We start from the raw sequence: 19691 nt of genomic DNA on the forward strand, positions 1-19691 counted from the left end.
TCAGGTTTGTCAGGCACGACCTACCTTTCACAAATCCATGTTGCCTCTCTCTGATTAACTGAAAATTCTCGAGGCGTTCAGTCACCCTATCCTTAATTATAGACTCCAGCATTTTCCCCACAATAGATGTTAGGCTAACTGGTCTATAATTCCCCAGTTTCCCTCTCTCTCCTTTCTTAAAAAGCAGAGTGACATGTGCAATTTTCCAATCTAGAGGGACAGTTCCTGAATCTAGAGAACTTTGAAAGATTATAGTTAGGGCATCTGCAATGTGCTCACCTACTTCCTTTAAAACCCTGGGATGGAAACCATCTGGTCCTGGGGATTTGTCACTCTTTAGTGCTATTATTTTCTTCATTACTGTTGCTTTACTTATGTTAATTTTAATCGAGTCCCTGTCCCCGATTCAATAGAAGTTTTCTTGGGATTTCCAGCATGCTATCCTCTTTTTCTACTGTAAATACTGACGCAAAGTAATTATTCAACATGTCCGCCATTTCCCCATTGTCAATGACAATATCCCCACTTTCAGTTTTTAAGGGGCCAACACTGCTCCTGACCACCCTCTTTTTCCTAATATAACTATTAAAGTTCTTCATATTGGTTTTGATATCCCTTGCGAGTTTCTTTTCATACTCTCTTTTTGTAGCTCTTACTATCTGTTTTGTGCCCCTTTGTTGATCTTTGTATCTTTCCCTTTCGCCAGGATCTGTGCCATTTTTTGCCTTTTTGTATGCCCTTTCCTTATGTCTTATACTGTCCCTTACCTCTTTAGTTGTCCATGGCTGTATTTTTTGGCACGTAGAGTACTTGCCCCTCAGGGGTATAAACTGATTCTGTATCACGTTAAATGTTTCTTTAAACATTTCCCACCGATCATCAGTCATTTTACCCATTAACAGATTTGCCCAGTTTACTGTGGACAGTCTCTGTCTCATCCCATTGAAGTCGGCCTTGCCCAAGTCTGGAATCTTAGCAGCTGATTCACTTTTTTCCCTTTCAAACACTACATTGAACTCGATCTTTGTACCTAAAACTTCCTTTAGATTTGTTCTATGTCTGTTTTTATTCCCCCTTTATTCACTTGGAAATCTGTATTTGAAGGGTTCCTTCAGAACTCATTTCTTGAAGGAACAAATGGCAAGCACATGCTTCAGTTAATCAAGGGGACCCCTGTGAATGATGTTCATAGCTCAGCATTGACACCACTATCACTTATTTATGTTTTCAGACTGATGCAGAATATTTTGCATTTGGCAAGAAAACGGAATGAGAGTGCTGGGAAATGGAACACCATTCCATAGTTGTCACTTATAGGGTGAAGCATTCCCATTTCAGATCCAGCATAGCTAAATGCAGAGTAAAAGCCTTCTCTACTCTGTTCCCATGATGTGGAGATGCCGGTGATAGACTGGGGTGGACAAATGTAAGGAATCTTATAACACCAGGTTATAGTCCAACAATTTTATTTTAAAATTATTTTAAAATAAAATTGTTGGTGTTGTAAGATTCCTTACTACTCTGTTCCAGCAGTATCTCTGAAGCTAACCTCAACCGAACACTTCATGTGTGAATTTTATCACTTCACATTCCAGCCATCCTTATCTACAACTGGGTTTGAGAGAGAAGCCTTTCATTTCAGTCTGATTTGATTCAAACCCAGGTCCCAGAGGAAAACAACAATGTTCTAAACCCACCAGTTTCCTAACTGGGAGTAAAAAGTCCCTGCAGTCCTTGTGACATTTTATAAAAACTGTAAACATTAAAAAATAAATCTTGTTTATTCATTCAAACTAAAGCAATATTCTCATAAGGGAAAAAATATGAAGTATCAAAGTATTAAATTTTAACCAGTAATAATCTATGTCCTTACTATGTATCTATTAATAGAAGTCTTGCACATAGCACTTTATACATTAAATCTATGGATGGCAATTAAATCAAGTGTTCTGCTTTTCTCATTCACAGAAATAAGTAACTTTACCACACCAATTTGCTGAAAGATAAATCCCACAAAAAGCAATCCATTTTGAAAGGCTGCAATTTTAACATCACTAAGTTTAATTTTTTAAAACATTCTACCCACCAATTTTATTTCTAACCGAGCTGTACAAATATCATTTCCAATATAAAAAATATTGTAATTCCTCCTAATATCATTAAATTTACAAATACATTTTCTTCTAGGTTGTTCCAAATTCCTTCACAGCAATGTTTTTTTTTTACTAGAAGCCTAGCTCTATCTGGGAGGATTTTATTTTGCCTTGCTGACAGCTAGATATCTTCCATTGGCCTTTCGTCCCCATTTCTTGAGTTCAAATTGTGCATATGTGATCATGCCCAACCTTCAGCTACTACATATTTAAATATACATTTTTAGTACAAGGTGCTTCCTCTAGATGGAGCCCCGACTTGATCCCATCATCGTCCTGTTTTTTAAAATTTTATCGTCTTTCTCTATGAGAGCTAATGAGAGGATCCTATAGCAGGCTCAATTTGACTCCACTCAGCCACATTTGCACAGGACAACAACAACTATTTGCATCTAGAAAGTGCCTTTAACATAGTAAAACTTCCCAACGCACTTCACAGGAGCGATCAAACAAAATTTGACACCAGACTACATAAGGAGATATTAGGACAGGTGACCAAAAGCTTGGTAAAGAGATAGGTTTTAAGGCATGTCTTAAACAACAACAACAACTTGTATTTGCATTAAAGGAAGAGAGGTAGAGAGGCTTAGGGAAGGAATTCCAGAGCTTAAGGCCTAGGCAGCTGAAGGCACGGCCGCCAACAGTGTTGCGATTAAAATCGGGGATGCACAAGAGGCCAGAATTGGAGGAACAGGGAGATCTAGGAGGATTGTAGGGCTGGAGGAGGTTACAGAGATAAGAAGGGGCAAGGCCATGGGGGGATTTGTAAACAAGGATGAGATCCAGGCCAGCCAGCTTAAGCCTGGCCTCACCTTACCTCCACACATGCATGTTACAAATGCAGCCATCTCTGGACATTGCAACCTTCTCCCAGTGCTGCTGCTCCTACTGCCACACTCATCCTGACTGTGCAAACCTTGTGCTCAGTGACCTCTTTGCTTGTAGGTGGCTCAAGAGCAGCTGAAGTCTTTGGCACTAACCCAACGTTTGGCAGGGACTAGCTTTGAGCGAGTCCCTTTCCACCAAGTGCAACACCAATGGAAATTGACTGGTTATGTATATGTGAAAAAACAAGGGTATTTTGATAAAAGTTTTAGTTCATACTGACTTCCATCTCCCCCCACCCACCAAAATAAATTATTTTAATCTTTTATTGAAAAACAGTATCATTTAAAACATCATTTTGTCTGTTTTAAAGAGGTTTAGCTTCTTTGTTTATGGCAAACTGATCATAAACATTTCTATTTGACATGAAACATTAGAAATTTAGAGAAAGGCTTCTAGTCCCAAGGTTTTAAAAGTTCAGAAATCAAAATGTTAGCTATCAATTTGTGTTTAAAATAAGTTAAAAATGACCAGCCTGACTTGTGTTGGGTGTAGGATTTAAATGTGACATTTCCTGGTGAAGGGTTGTCAAGATTAAGCAGTTAAAACAAGAAACACCTGCTTAGCAACTCCACTACTGACTGAATTGTATTCAAATCAAGCTGTATTGACTACTTTTTTAGCACAATAAAAAATGTCAGCTTTTGAAATTCTTTTCCTAACTGCTGCTTCCTGTTAAATACATCCTCCTTTGTGGATAGACTACCTTTTTGAAAAATGAAAATTAAGATGATCCCCTTGATGCTCCATGCGTCTGAAAATAAATATGTAAAACTTTGTTCTGGGATTCTCACAATAAATATAACAAGTACAGCAAAATGAAATGCTGTGTTAAGAACAAAACAGGTCAGGTTTTGCATCCCTCGCTGCCGCTACAACCCTCCCTCCTCACTAAGCAACAAATTATTCCCTAGCTCTGAGAACAGAAAGGTGATCCACACTTCAACCTTTGCCGATATTGCTCCACATGCACTGTTATATTTATTTTGGATCACAGCAGAGTGATATCCATGTGTCAGCTTCTTGCCTTTACAATGCTAAACCCAGCTTCATTATCCTGAAGGTGGAATTGCAGACCCACATTTTCTTTGTTCTCTTGCGATCATAACTAGAATACAAATTGTAAAAACAAGTTTGGGGGGAATTTTAACCCACCCCCCAGAAATGGGCGGGAAAGGATATGGGGGAGGGGTTAAATTGGTAAAATTCTGAAATCCGGTCCTAACCCGCCACGAATGTGCCTACTTCCAGTTTTACCACGGCAGGTTTGGGCTCTTGAGAGGCGGGTTACTATAATATTTATGCGTTCCTGATATTTGGGCAGCCATTTAAATTTAACGCTGGCCGGCCGCATATCCCAGGGCTCAGAAAATCCGGCAGCTGAAAGGAGGTGGGAGCTGCAAGATTCTGCCACGATCTCTTCCCCCACCCCCACCCGTGATCCGTTGATGACCCTCCTGCGATCTCGACCCCCCGCGATCTCTTATCAATCTCCCCCCCCCCCCCCACCCCCCCGGCGATCTCTTATCTATCTCCCCCCCCCCGGCGATCTCTTATCTATCTCCCCCCCCCCCCCCCCCCCGGCGATCTCTTATCAATCTCTCTCTCCCCGCGATCTCTTTATCTATCTCTCTCTCCCCGCGATCTCTTTATCTATCTCTCTCTCCCCGCGATCTCTTTATCTATCTCTCTCTCCCCGCGATCTCTTTATCTATCTCTCTCTCCCCGCGATCTCTTTATCTATCTCTCTCTCCCCGCGATCTCTTTATCTATCTCTCTCTCCCCGCGATCTCTTTATCTATCTCTCTCTCCCCGCGATCTCTTTATCTATCTCTCTCCCCGCGATCTCTTATCTCTCTCTCCCCGCGATCTCTTATCTCTCTCTCCCCGCGATCTCTTATCTCTCTCTCCCCGCGATCTCTTATCTCTCTCTCCCCGCGATCTCTTATCTCTCTCTCCCCGCGATCTCTTATCTCTCTCTCCCCGCGATCTCTTATCTCTCTCTCCCCGCGATCTCTTATCTCTCTCTCCCCGCGATCTCTTATCTCTCTCTCCCCGCGATCTCTTATCTCTCTCTCCCCGCGATCTCTTATCTCTCTCTCCCCGCGATCTCTTATCTCTCTCTCCCCGCGATCTCTTATCTCTCTCTCCCCGCGATCTCTTATCTCTCTCTCCCCGCGATCTCTTATCTCTCTCTCCCCGCGATCTCTTATCTCTCTCTCCCCGCGATCTCTTATCTCTCTCTCCCCGCGATCTCTTATCTCTCTCTCCCCGCGATCTCTTATCTCTCTCTCCCCGCGATCTCTTATCTCTCTCTCCCCGCGATCTCTTATCTCTCTCTCCCCGCGATCTCTTATCTCTCTCTCCCCGCGATCTCTTATCTCTCTCTCCCCGCGATCTCTTATCTCTCTCTCCCCGCGATCTCTTATCTCTCTCTCCCTGCGATCTCTTCTCTATTGCACCCCTCCCCCCTGCGATCTTTCCTTCCCTCCTCGCTGTCATGCTCCAAGCCCCTCCCCACCAACCCCCGATCTTCTCGATTGCTGCCGACCGTCCCTGGCTGCGGCCTTCTACAGCAGGTTTTCTTGCAATCTGGCCGGCTGCCGGCGGGAAACGGAGTAAACAAATTCTAATGAGGTCCTGCTGTTAAATTCGGCAGGACCTCTGCCTTCCTGGTATTTCCGAGTTTCCCGGCCGCTGACAGGCACCCCTGCTCCCTGCCATTTGGCCTAAATATCGGGGCCCTTATCTCTGGTTTCTACCTTGTGCTGCCTAAAAATGGCACTGGTGATAATGGAAGCTCACACTAGGCTATTGGGAAATCACAAGTGGAATTTTAAAAAGCTGTGTCATGCTGCTCCCTGGCACAAGTCCAACATTCCATGCCACTGAGCATAATAGAGTTCGGAAAGGGTACTAGGTGTCTGTTTTAATAATGCGCTACTGTAAATCTTTTTCAAAATGAGTAAAGGTTGTGCATGTAGTGTGGCCATCAAAGAACTAAACATTATAATTAAATTAATTATGGCACTTTAAATATGTGATAAGAAGAAGCTTCCTGGAGTTTCTAATGTTTTCACTGCACGATATCATACCTCAGCAAGCAAATCAGGAGGTGGGAGATGCTTGTGTTGATGACTTTTCAAATCATGATCTATAGGAGAGACTTTAACTAGCAGACTCACCAAGGCTTTTGTGAGCAATCAGCCAGCTGACCAATTTTTTCCCAGTAAAGGTTTTTGGATACATTTTCAGACCTGACCAGTGGTTGCCAATAATGTTACTTTGCTTGAATTCCATGACCAGGTCTGCATGTTCATCTCTTTCACTTTTCACTTCTGTAAAGCAAATAAGACAAGCTTGCTAATTTCAATAGCGGACACATTAAAATTACATATTTTTAAAAAATAACACACTTAAGATTTCCTACAGCATCTATGGTCATAGACATAATCTATGGTCATACCTAGAGTGTACAATCATATTGTATTAGACCTATTGTACCTTTAAAAGAGGCCACATTGTATGTGTTACATCTATAGGTACATTGCAGAAGCACAGGGTTATGCTTACAAAGCATATTCATATACAAACTAGAAAATTCTTAGTGTGACTGGTGCAAACAATTATAAAATAAAATGAGAACCCGGTATTTACAGTGCTATACACAGCACCTGTGCTTCAGATAAACATTCACTAGTACAACAAAGGTATTTTAGGACAACACAAATTATTATTTTCTAGCCATCAAAATTGATTTAAATATTGTACTCTCAAACTCTCATCTTGGTAGTAGTATATTATGATGAACTTTAGAAGCATTCCCTCAAGCTTAATTCTTGTAAATATTTTTCTCTCAGCACTGAGTACAACATGGAGTAATCAGGACACCCAGGGACTGATTTAGGAGAAATTACAAAGTTTAACAATGCAGAGAATTATCAAGCACAAATTAAACTTAATAATTTATACAAATTCCTGTCTATCACACTTTTGGGATCAGAAAATCCTCCAAGCCAGTTCCACTGACAAGATTGTCAACACCAAAACAAAAGTATTCCACAAAAACAGATTGAAAAATCATACTTCTAAATAGTATAATTATTCCATCACTTTACATTAGAGTTATTGGTTCCTCACTACAGAATTATAGCACAGGATACCAGAACAATTCTGCATTATACTGCCTTTGTAAAGCAGAAGAATCCAGCAGTGCACACCCTACACAGAAACAACTGTACATTTTGAAACAGTATAATTAACCTTGTTTAAAGTACTATTACATATTTTTTCTTATCCAATGTTATGCTTCACATGTATTGTCTTGCCATAATCATGGGCAGGCTTAATGATCTTGCCCTATCGATCTCCCAGTCCACACACTACACTCATGCAGTTAATTCAAATATTCTTGCTCCATATTTTGCTTTTGTATCAAACACTGGTCTGTTTATACAGTTTACCCCCTATCCAACGTGCAGGTGGTATGGCATTTCACCAATACTATGATATAATCATGGCATCCTTAGTTCACTGAGATTTTTCAGGAAATAATTAACACTTCTCAGCTTTCAGTATTCAACTGAAGCTGGACCAAATGTAAAGCTGTTGGCCAGGAGCTGCAGTAACCTGAGATTCTGAGCTGCTGACACACAGGCAAGAGCAACTTTTGAACTGAAGTAACCTGAGTTCAGTCGCTGGCCTGAGCTGGCTGGAACTGGTTTGAATTAGCTAAGTTTTGTGAAAGACAAAGGAGATGTGATAAGACACAAGTCCTTATTTAGAAAAGGTAGCATTACCTCATTACTCCTAAGTCCTTGGGACAGAGCCAATGAGGAGAAGACACAGACTAGGCGAGCAAGCCTAAACCAATGGGAGAGAGAGACAACACAGCTTGAAGAGTTAAGATTCGGAATAAGAATGAAGAATCTGGGGCGTGGAGCCAGAGCGAAGATTCCGGAGACCAACCATCGTGGAAGTGGAAGAACCTACGTCAGGGACATAGAGACGACGTAGAGAGAGAGAGAGAGAACGGAACGCCTGGCTAGCGTCAGCTCTCATTTTCGGGTATTATCCTTTATATTCTGTGACCACTCAGGGAGTGTCAGAGAAACCTAGTGGGTGTGCGTTTAGATCCTAGTTTGGGTATAAAACTGTATAACCTAGTGCAAACTGCATGTCTATATCTAACCAGACGTATAGCGTTTAGATCCTAGTTTGGGTATGAAACTGTATAAACTGGTGCAAACTGCATGTCTATATCTAACCAAACGTATAAACTATATGTATATGATCTAACAGCGTGAATAAAGCAAATTGAGATTTAAGAGAGAATTGACTCTTCTCCTCTTTGTACTAAGCCAATAACTGTAACCGGTGACCTCCGGTCAACAAAGCAAAGTTAGAAACAGTGGCCTGCCATATTTGGCTGGTATAGCTACCTTACCGGTTATACCTGGTTAGTACTTAAGCTTCTTTTCTACTAACCTTCCTTTGGTACTTGTTCTTCAACCTTTTCCGGTTCAGGGATTGGAGGTGCATCAGGAGGTACTGGCACATTCCTAACAGTATCAATCAGTTTGTCAAGCTCTTCTTTTGACTGATGAAAAATGAAGTGATTTATAGCTTCTTCACATTACTGAATTGTGGCAATCAGACAACGGTATGTCAAGATATTCATTTACAGGACTGCTCATAGTTTTTAAGCCAACAGGAAAAAACTGTGGAGACAGACATGCAAACAAAAATCTACTCCTGCAAGTGCCCACTGCAAAACCTTGTCATTGGAACATTAAACTTAACGCCTCCAGGGCGGCTTTCCCAGGGCTCGTGAATCTTGCCAAGTGAAAGGAGGCGAGAAGGGCCGGTTCATCAGGTAACTGCCTTTATTCCACTACTTGTGCACCAGGAGGAGCAGGAGTGTTTCCTCCCGGCCCAACAAGCTAACCTGCTGCGATCGGACCCCTACAATCGGCCGACCCCCCACCTGGCCGAGACCCCACCTGATGGCCAAGACCCCCATCGATAGCCGAGACCCTCCACGATGTCTCCCACCCCCTGCATCACCTCGCCGTGTCTCCAATCCCCCTCCCCCCACCGAGTCTCCGATCCCCCCTCCTCCCCCCGACCGTGTCTCTGATCTCCCTCCCGACCACCATGACTCCAACCATCAGATTTACCTGGCATCTGCTGCCCGGCTGCTTTCCCTCCTGACAGGCAGCCAGCCTGTCAAACTGGCTCGCTGTCGCGCAGGAAACCCGGAAGTAAAATTGTAATCATTCAATTAGATTGCGATCGCACATTGCGACCCGTCAACTTTATAGAATCATAGAAATTTACGGCACAGAAGGAGGCCATTCGGCCCATCGTGTCTGTGCCAGCCGAAAAAAAGCGATCCGGCCTAATCCCACTTTCCAACTCTAGAATCATAGAGATTTACGGCACAGAAGGAGGCCATAAAAGAAAACCGCCACAAGCCAGTTATCCCTGTGGTAACTTTCCTGACACCTCCTGCTTAAAACCCAAAAGGTCAGAAGGACCGTGAGGCCCCCAAGCTTCAGTATGCTTGGGGCTCAGGTTGTCACCAACCCCCAGGTTTATTGCTTTTGCATCAATAAGCATCCATAACTGCTTTGCATCTTTGTGAAAGTGGTTGCATAATGACAATAATAAATTAGATTTCTACCTACAATTTATATACTGTTACTTATTCTTACTCAATGGTGCTGTCAGACCAGGAAGGGCACAGCCAAATTAAGTGCAAACCTTTCAGTTTGTTAGAACAGGTTGAACCAGTTGTTTCAATAGAATGGATATTTGTTCTACTTGCTGATGTTGGAGATGTGAGAACGCTTATGTCTTTCCATCCACTATGAATTATTCGCTAATTACAATATCCTGGCAAATGGCCTCCCTTTTACATCAATTCTAGGCAATTAAAATCTAGTAACAGACTATAAATACAAGACAAAGATTTTTGTGACAGGCTTATTAATCTGCAGTGATGAAGCTCAACCAGTTCATACAGATATCTGAACTTGGCGATTGACCACAGCCTTTAGTACACTCAGAGCCATCTTTTAATTGTTGTAAAACTCAGTTTTCATTTTCATCCTACCTCTAAAACTAGCTACGCCAGCAACAATTGTGCTGACCCTTTTTTCTCTACCCCTAACCATTTTTGTCCTTGAGCTTTTACAAAACTGATCAAACAGATTTTAAACTGTAAAATAAAAATATGGCAGTTATGTGGAAGCTTGAGGAGACTTTATGGAAAAATCATATTCATTTACTGCATTATCATATGGCTATATATTTATAACCAATTTTTACCTACCAGTTTCTGAAAATCATCCTGTCCTCCAACATGGATGTTGTTAAAGTAGATTTGCGGTACAGTAAGACGTCCAGTGAGATCTACAATCTTCCGGTGTATTACAGGATCTTCCTGTATATTAACTTCAATGAATGGGAGACCCAGATTAGTCAGACGAGCCTTTGCACGAAGACAATGAAGGCATCCCCTAATGGTGTAAACAGTAATTCTGCCTGCTAATTCATGCATGATCACTGGCTCTTCCGGCTCCATTTTAGATTTGCAGGATTTAAGAGTGTGTTGCCAATCCGCATATGTTTTTTTTCCCTGTCACTGGACTTGTTTCACTGTTACCTTGCGTAGAAATTGATAAAACTATGGTGCGTCAAGACTGCTTCATTCCTTGGGTTCCTTCCTCTACCCGTGTCTGCCAATGAATTCTCAATTCCTGAAAGCACCAAGTGATACAAATGAATTCATGGTTCAGGGAAAAAAAAGATAATGCTTGCATTTATATGATGCCTTTCACACCCGACATTCTAAAGCACTTCACAACCAATAAATTACTTTTGAAGTGAGATTACTTATCTGGGTGTAACATTTTTATCCTGGTATACTCAAGGACAGATGTCTAAAAAATGTTCACTCCCCAAACTTGATTCTTTACCTGTACGGAAGGGAATATGATGTGTTTAGGGAAGAGATTTTTTAAAAAAACAATTAGGAAGACAAAGACTGTACTTCTGATTATTTCTAGCACAAAAATAAAGCCGTTCCCAAGTTTATAAATATAAATATCGCACTCCAAAAACAGAAAGGGGAATTATAAGGAATGTAAACTTGACATAATAAATGTTTGGATTTCTTAAAACTGACTTCTACTTCTGTGTTACTATGGTTCATTCTGTAAATATTTTGCTTGGAATGTTTTCAAAGTATCTCAGAGAAGTGTGGTTAATGATTATTTGAACAAGTTATTGACAGAATCAACTACAAAAATGTACACTGCTGTAAATGAATTGACAAATGTTTTGATCTTGAGATCAAATCTTACTAAATGGCCTCCATTATGCTCCACATTAAAAAAAGGAGTAGACACTTTTTATAGTATGGAGCCCAGAACTGCACACAGTAATCCAAGTGTGGGCTAACCAAGGTTCTATAAAAATGTAACATTACCTCCCTGGGTTTGGATTCTATTCCACTAGAAATGAAACCCAATACTTTGCACTCTTTTTGTGGCCTTATCAACTTTTGTTGCTACTTTTAGCAATTCATGTATCTGTATTCCCAGATCTCTCTGCTCCTCTACCCCATTTAGTTTCTCACCTTCCAAGGAATAATAGGTCTCCTTATTCCTCCTACCAAAATAAACCACCTCACATTTTGCTATATTGAATTTAATTTGCCATTTATCTGCCCACTCTTCAAGCCTGTTTATGTCTTCCTGTATTTGGAGCATTCCCCCACATTATTAGCTATACCCCCAATTTAGTATCATCTGCAAATTTCCACACTATGGGCATGATTTTAACTTGGAGCCGGGAACTCAGTGGGTGGGTGGATTTGAGCATGGGGAACCTGGAAGTTAAGTGTGCGCATTTAAATCTGTAATTGCAACTCGATTGAAGCTAATTACTTTTGCTTCTGAGTTTTACATCTCTAAGCTGCGCAGCGGGCCCACTGTGCATCTGAATGATGTGATTTAAAGCTCATTATTTAAAGGAACAGTCCAAAATGGATTTTGAAGGAGAAAGGGGAAATGGGGTCCAGGAAAGCAAAGGCTGCCCCTAGATTTATTGATGCCTCCCTGGATGTACTGCTGGCTGCAGTGAGAGCCAGGAGGGAGGTAATGTTTCCAATGGATGGCAAGAAGAAACCTGGCTCTGTAACCAAAAATGCTTGGCTAGAGGTGAGCAGAAAGAGATCAGGAAAAGTGAGTATAGTTGCTGATTCACCCACAACATGTGTGTTCAACCCCCAACCCCCTCCCCGGTCATTCTGTGTTGGCACGCCTACCCCATCCCCACTTAAGTGTCAGCAGCAGAAATCATCCTTCACTTCCTATGCACTTCCTCAACTGCCCATTTATTCACCCACCACTGCCACTCACCCCAATCCTGATGCAATGTGAGGTATCTGTCTGATAGTCACCCTCTGATGCATCTCTTTTATGGTCAGGCTCACCCACAGCAATGCATTCATAGGGTGAATACGTCACCTTCAGTCACTCAAAGGTCTGCTCTTCCTCCCTTTGTAGGAGAAGAGAGCGCAAAACGCAAGGGACAGGAGCAGAACTGGAGGTGGCCCATCATATAGTGGAAGTGACAGATGTGGAGGAGGCGGCCATGGAAATAAGTTGGACCGTTGCATGCCTATCCATCGGAGATGGAGAGACCGGCGACCCGCAGATGGCTGGTGTCAGAACTTCAACATCTTTCACACACATGATGAATTGATTTTATCAATGATGTGACTGTGCCAGACCTCAGTATGATCATTGAAAAGTCTGTCACTTTTGCGATGAATCATTAATATCGCTTTCAAGCACCCTCACGAGGAATAAGCAGAAATGGAAGAAAGCACTGTCACATGTCATACAGCCATGCACCAGCGCAGATACTGGCACTTCGGTGGGTCCTGTTAGACAGTTAGTTGGGTTGTCACCTGGTGATTCACCACTCACAAGTGAGTACGAGCAGACACTGTGACGGGGGCAGCTGTGGAGAGTCCGCGTCGGTGGGCGCACTCCTTTCCAAGCTCTAATCAGCTGGACATAGACACTGAACCCCAGGGGCCATTGTTGAGAAGGAAAATGATCGAGGTGCAGCAGAAATCATCCTTCACTTTCTATGCACTTCCTCAACTGCCCATTTATTCACCCACCACTGCAATCCTGATGCAATGTGAGGTATCTGTCCGATAGTCACCCTCTGATGCCATGCACACTCTCCACAATAGCGGAGAGGATGGGGGAGACCAGCTCCATCACTAGTGGATTGGTAGCGCAAATAAGTGCGAGAATGTCTGCGATAGAGTGGCAGCCTCCATTGAGCTTCAAGCACGGCTCTCAAATAAGTCCATTCAGGCCATGACAACGGCCTTGCGGACTCTGGATGCCAACATGTCTGCCGCCTTAAACAGGCAAACAGATCCTTTAGCTGTGGCCTTACAACGTGGCAGAGCTGCTCACCAACCTGCTGTCCAGCAGAGTGGTGGGGTGATGTTGCGCTGGCCCAGGAGAAGGATGATGGCAAAACGGGACATGGGAGTGGGGACTCCAAAGAAAGCGTTCCCACATCTCACTCGTTGCCCCCTCCTTAACCACAATGCTGTCTCCTCTTCCGATGGCCGAGTTGGCCCCTGCATTGGTACAGGTGGAGACGTCTTTGTCGAGGTCCTCACGGGCTCCAAAACCCTGAGGTCATAGGCCGAGAGCATCTCAGCAGTCAGGGCCTGAATCTGAGCAACCTGCCAATACCTCTACTGAAGCCACAGAGGATGCACCACGTAGAACCGAGATGAGGAGAAATTTCTTCACTCAGAGGGTGGTGAACCTGTGGAATTCTCTACCACAGAAGGCACTGGAGGCCAAGTCATTAGATGTATTCAAGAAGGAGATGGATATATTTCTTAATGCTAAAGGGATCAAGGGATATGGGGAAAAAGCGGGAACAGGGTACTGAATTAGACGATCAGCCATGATCATTTTGAATGGCGGAGCAGGCCCGAAGGGCTGAATGGCCTCCTCTTGCTCCTATTTTCTATGTTTCTATGTAGAAGCAGTAGAAAGAGAAAGGCTAAGCATTTGTAATTCACCAAGGCTATGCACAAGGATGTTTATCAAGCTGTCATGTTGTTAATTCATATTTTTTTTGTTATAGCAGATTAAATTTAATCACTGCCATTGGGTTAAACCCAGAAGTGGGTGAGTTGGAGTCAGGATGCGGTCCCACTCCAAAAAGCTGCTACTTTAACCTCCCACCCACCCCCAGGACCCACCTTGGGGGTTAAAAATTACTCCAATTTCTGAGTCCAAATCATTTATATGGTGAAGAGTGGTCTCAGAATGGATCCCTACAGAACACTACTTACCACATTCTGCCAGTCCGAGAAACTTCCCCTAACTCCTACCCTCTGTTTTCTGTTTTGTAGCCATCTTTCCATCCATTCTGCTACCTGGCCCCTGACTCCACACACCCTGACCTTTGTCATGAGTCTCTTATGTGGCATCTTATTCAAAGTCCATGTATACCACATCCACTGCATTGTCCATATCTACTTTGTTACTTCTTCAAAGAATTCAATAAGATTGGTTAAACATGTTTTTCCTTTTAGAAATCCATGATGACTATTTTACATTTTTTTAATATATATATATATATTCTGTCTCTAGATGTTTTGTTATCTGATCTTTTAGCAAAGATTCATCTTTCCTTCCATGGATGTTAGGCTAACTGGCCTATAGTTCTCTGGGTTTGTGCTATCTCCCTTTTTGTAGATAGGAATTACATTTGTTGTTAAATCAGTCCCCTGGCATTATTCCTTTTTCTATTGAATTTTTATATGTGGGATACTAGCGTCTCTGCTCTCCTCCCTAGTTTCTTTGAGTATCTGCAGGTGCAATCCATCTGGACCCGGAATCCTGTCCTCCTTAAGTTTGGTTAGTTTGTCTAGTATTTCCTTTCTTTCTATCCTAACTGTTCTACTCTCTCTCTTGTCTTCTTCTACTGTTGTCATTTCATCTTTGTTAGCCTCTGCAGCTAAAACTGAGGCAAAGTATCTATTCAGTATCCCGGCCATTTCAGTATCATTTCCTGTGAGTTTATCTTGCTCTTTCTTTAGTGGCCCTATCCCTATCATAATTCTCATTTTGTTACTTATGTGTCCATAGAATACTTTACTATTTCTTTTAATGTTTTCATTTTATATTTCCTCTTTGCCTTCCTAATTGTCTTTTTTAAAAATCTCTTTCTTAAGCCCTTTTGTCATCCTCCTTATTGTTTATGTACTCTGCGTATGCCGCCTTCTTTAGATTCAATTTTATCTTCACCTTTAATTATTTATGGCATCTCATTCTTGGCTAGTTTGTTCTTATTTTTTAGTGAAATATATTTCCCCTAAACTCTATTGATCTCTTGTTTAAATATTGCCCATTTTTGTTCTACCTCTGTCAATATTTTTCTCTAGTTTATCTTCCTTGGCTCCATCGTCATTCCCTCACAGTTGGCTTTTATCCAATCTATCACTTTGATCTCTGTACTATCTCAATCATTATCTTAAACCTTATTATATTGTGATCATTACTCCCTAGATGTTCTCCTACGCTTACTTCTATTATCTGCTCTGGTTCATTTCCCATTACTAGGTCTAGCAGTGCTTCCTCCCTTATTGGGCTTACATATTGGCTCAGAAAGGTTTCTTGCACACACTAAAAGCTCCACCCCCTTCTCCCCGCCAGTTTAATTGTGGGTAGTTGAAATCCATGATTATGATTCTGTGTTATTTTACTCATTTCATATATTTGCCTCCATATTTCTCCCTTCAGTTCCTTCCCACTATTTGGTGGTCTATTGTATACCCCTAATAATGTGGCCAAACCCTATCACTCTTTTATCTCAATCCATATGGATTCTGCTTTTATCTCTTTGTTAGTTATGTGCTTTCTTGCTATAGCCATTATGTTATTTCTGATTGTTATAGCTACCCCACCACCTCTTCTGTCTTCCCTGTCATTTCTAAATATATTATAGCCTGCAATGTTTAACTGCCAATCCTTTCCTGTCTGCGGCCATGTTTCCGTTATCTCCATTACATCTATTTCCTCACTTTTAATTATTGCCTCCAATTCCCCATGTTGTTGCTGATGCTCTGCACATTGCTATTGAGGCAATTTAAAATGCTCTTATGTTTCATCACATCTGTTTTATTTTTATGGTATTTTGTTATTACTTCCTATAATCTTTTCTGGTCTCTGAGTATTTATGTTTTTTTTAAATCTCTTTTTGTACTCTGACCTTAGCTCTCATCCCTTCTTTTTCTTATCTTTAGATTACTATTGGATCCATTCGAACCAAATGCAATGGCTTGCTATTGAGTATTCTCTTTAAACCAGATCTATGATAAAATATTTTTATATCTATCCATATAGTTTATTTTGTACTATTATAAACACACATGGTACTTTCATACCTCCCGTATGGAGGGGCTTTCACTTCTGCACTCCATCACAAACATCTTTTTGTAGGAATTAGTTAGAAATTCTAAGTAAAAGCAAGTATAACCATGATAACCATGTTTGGATAATTTGTCATGCAGCAAATTAAAATTTGTAGCTGTTGAAATTTTAGCACTATGTAACTATTAGCATTTGTGGCATACAGTTTGCCTTTGATAGCAAGAACACATAACTCACTTTAATTCCTTTTCAAATTGCCTATTTTAAAATATATTTACAGTGCCAGCATGTTACACAGCTCGAGATTCAGGCTAGCGTGGAATAAATTAATGGAGCATATTTTCCAATAGCATTAATTCAGACAGCTTCAGTAACTCGCTGGAACAGACCAATCATGACCCGTGAAAAAACGATACAAATTAGACTTATTGGAAATATATAGTCTGCATTTTTTTCTCCCACAAATTTTCGTTTCCCTTCCTGAAGACATTGATTTATGTAAGGTAGTTACAATTCCAGGGGTACCAGCAGCCCAAGTTACTGTTGGAAAAGTTGCTTTAAAATTATGTTTTGAACACCCTGCTGCACTCTTGGAAACAGAAAGATGAATTTTAAGCATTCTGGGAAGTTCAGACAGCATTCTTAGAGCAACAGGCTCATACAATGGCTCTAGTTAATAACCAGAGCTAGCAGATTTAGCTTGTCGAGGTCACTGGCCTAGAGATAACATATAGGTTATACTGTCTGGACAAGATAAACAAGACTGGGAGGGACTTAAAAGGAATGACACTTTATCTAGTATTGTAAGGATTTGTGACTATCTAAGGCAGGCAAAGTAAAAGAAAAACTAGCTAACGAACAGACTAAGCTTTTGTCCTACAATGAAAATTTGCTCATTACATGTCTTTGGCATGTGTCTGTTTATAAGTTACTGACACTGGAAAGATGTACCCTTGCCATAAAATGAGTCAACTTGTTTGGTCAGACATAGAAATAGGTGGATAAAGGAGTCTTTGTGAAATTAAGTTTATAAAAGATTGGCTCTTTCACACTTAGATCAGAAGTCACAGAAAGGTTGATAGAAATAGAAATGTCTGGAGAAATTGGAGCATTGGAAAGGAAAAACAAGGTGCACAAAGGGTTGTGAAAGAAGGATAGCACTAGAGCAAGAAATAGTATGGTAGTAAATGGGACCAGACTAAGAGAGAGTACAAGAAAGTCTAAGATAGGTTTACAGTGCATGTGTGTAAATGCACAAAGCTTGTTAAACAAGGTTGGTGAGCTGCAGGCGCAATTAGCCACATGGGAATATGATGTTATGGTGATAACAGAAACTTGGCTCTAGAAAGGGCAGGATTAGGTACTAAATAGTCCTGGATACAAGGTCTTCAGGAAAGATAGGGAAGGGAAGAAAGGAGAGGGGGTGGCAGTATTGATTAAGGAGAATATTGCAGTGCTGGAGAGAGAGGGTGTCTTGGAGGGGTCAAGGACAGAATCTATTTGGTTAGAGTTATGAAACAATAGAGGTGCCATTACACTACAGGGGTATTCTATAGGCCACCAACTAGTGGGACGGAGATAGAGGAGCAAATTTGCAGGGAAATTACAGAGAGGTGCAAAAGCCATAGAGTAGTGATAACGGAGGACTTCAACTATCCTAATATAGACTGGGATAGTAATAATACAAGGGGCAAAGAGGGGGAAGAATTTTTGAAGTGTGCTCAGGAGAACTTTCTTGACCAGTACGTTTCCAGCCCAACGAGGAAGGAGGCATTGCCGGACTTGGTTCTGGGGAATGAGGCGGGCCAAGTGGAGCAAGTGTCAGTGGGGAAACATTTAGGGAACAGCGATCATAGTATCATAAGGTTTACAATAGCTATGGAAAAGGACATGGACCACTCTAAAGTAAAACTACTCAATTGGAGGAGGGCCAATTTCAGTGGGATGAGAACTGATCTGGCCCGCAAAACTGTAATTGAAAAATGGGCAGCCTTTAAGGAGGAGATGGTTCAGGTACAGTCGAGGTACATTCCCACGAGGGAGAAAGGTAGGGCAATTAATGCCAGAGCTCCCTGGATGACCAAAGCGATAGAGAGTAAGATGAAGCAGAAAAAAAGAGGCATGTGACAGATGTCAGGTTGATAACACGTGAGAACCAGGCTTAATATAGAAAATACAGAGGGGACATGAAAAAGGAAATAAGAGGGGCAAAGAGAGAGTATGAGAATAGACTGGCGGCTAACATAAAAGGGAATCCAAATGTCTTCTATAGGCAAGTAAACAGTAAACGGGTAATAAGTGGAGGGGTGGGGCTGATCAGGGACCAAAAAAATCTACTCATGGAGGCAGAGGGCATGGCCGAGGTATTAAATGAGTACTTTGCTTCTGTCTTTACCAAGGAAGAAGATGCTGCCAGAATCTCAGTAAAGGAAGATGTAGTTGAGATACTGGATGGGCTAATCATTGATAAAGAGGGGGTTCTAGAAAGGCTAGCTGTACTTAAAGTAGATAAGTCACCCAGTCCGGATGGAGTGCATCCTAGGTTGCTGAGGGAAGTAAGGGTGGAAATTGCAGAGGTACTGGATAATCTTCCAAACATCCTTAGGTACGGGGGTGGTGCCAGAGAAATTGAGAATTGCAAATGTCACACCCTTGTTCAAAAAAGGGTGTAAGATAAACCCAGCAACTACAGGCTAGTCAGTTTAACCTTGGTGGTGGGGAAACTTTTAGAAACGATAATCTGGGACAGAATTAGCAGTCACTTGGACAAGTGTGGATTGATTAGGGAAAGCCAGCACAAATTTGTTAAAGACAAATTGTGTTTAACTAACTTGATAGTTTTTTGAGGAGATAACAGAGAGGGTCAATGAAGGCAATGCGGTTGATGTGGTGTATATGGACTTTCTAAAGGTGTTTGACAAAGTGCCGCAAAATAGGCTTGTCATCAAAATTGAAGTCCATGGAATAAAGGGGGCAGTAGCAGCATGGATACAAAATTTGCTAAATAACAGGAAGTAGAGAGTAGTGGTGAACGGTTCTTTTTCGGATTGGAGGGAGGTGTACAGTGGTGTTCCCCAGAGGTCGGTATTAGGACCATTGCTTTTTTTGATATATATTAATGACTTGGACTTGGGTGTACAGGGCAAAATTTCCTAATTTG

The 19691-nt window shown here is 41.6% G+C and overlaps 1 protein-coding gene across 2 annotated transcripts in view; it reads right to left on the minus strand.

Moving 5' to 3' along the window:
* The window catches only part of zgc:152951 (uncharacterized protein LOC569013 homolog), a 44106-nt gene that overhangs the window by 18551 nt on the left and 5864 nt on the right, over positions 1-19691 (minus strand). For both annotated transcript variants that reach the window (XM_067993154.1, XM_067993153.1), the window contains exons 2-4: positions 10375-10801; positions 8526-8637; positions 6224-6376 (exon numbers count right to left, since the gene is read on the minus strand). In XM_067993154.1, the coding sequence (XP_067849255.1) occupies positions 6224-6376; positions 8526-8637; positions 10375-10626 (517 nt within the window). In that variant the 5' untranslated portion in view covers positions 10627-10801. The remainder of the gene's footprint in view (positions 1-6223; positions 6377-8525; positions 8638-10374; positions 10802-19691) is intronic.

The sequence above is a fragment of the Heptranchias perlo genome, chromosome 11 (assembly GCF_035084215.1).
Source record: "Heptranchias perlo isolate sHepPer1 chromosome 11, sHepPer1.hap1, whole genome shotgun sequence".
Taxonomy (NCBI): domain Eukaryota; kingdom Metazoa; phylum Chordata; class Chondrichthyes; order Hexanchiformes; family Hexanchidae; genus Heptranchias; species Heptranchias perlo.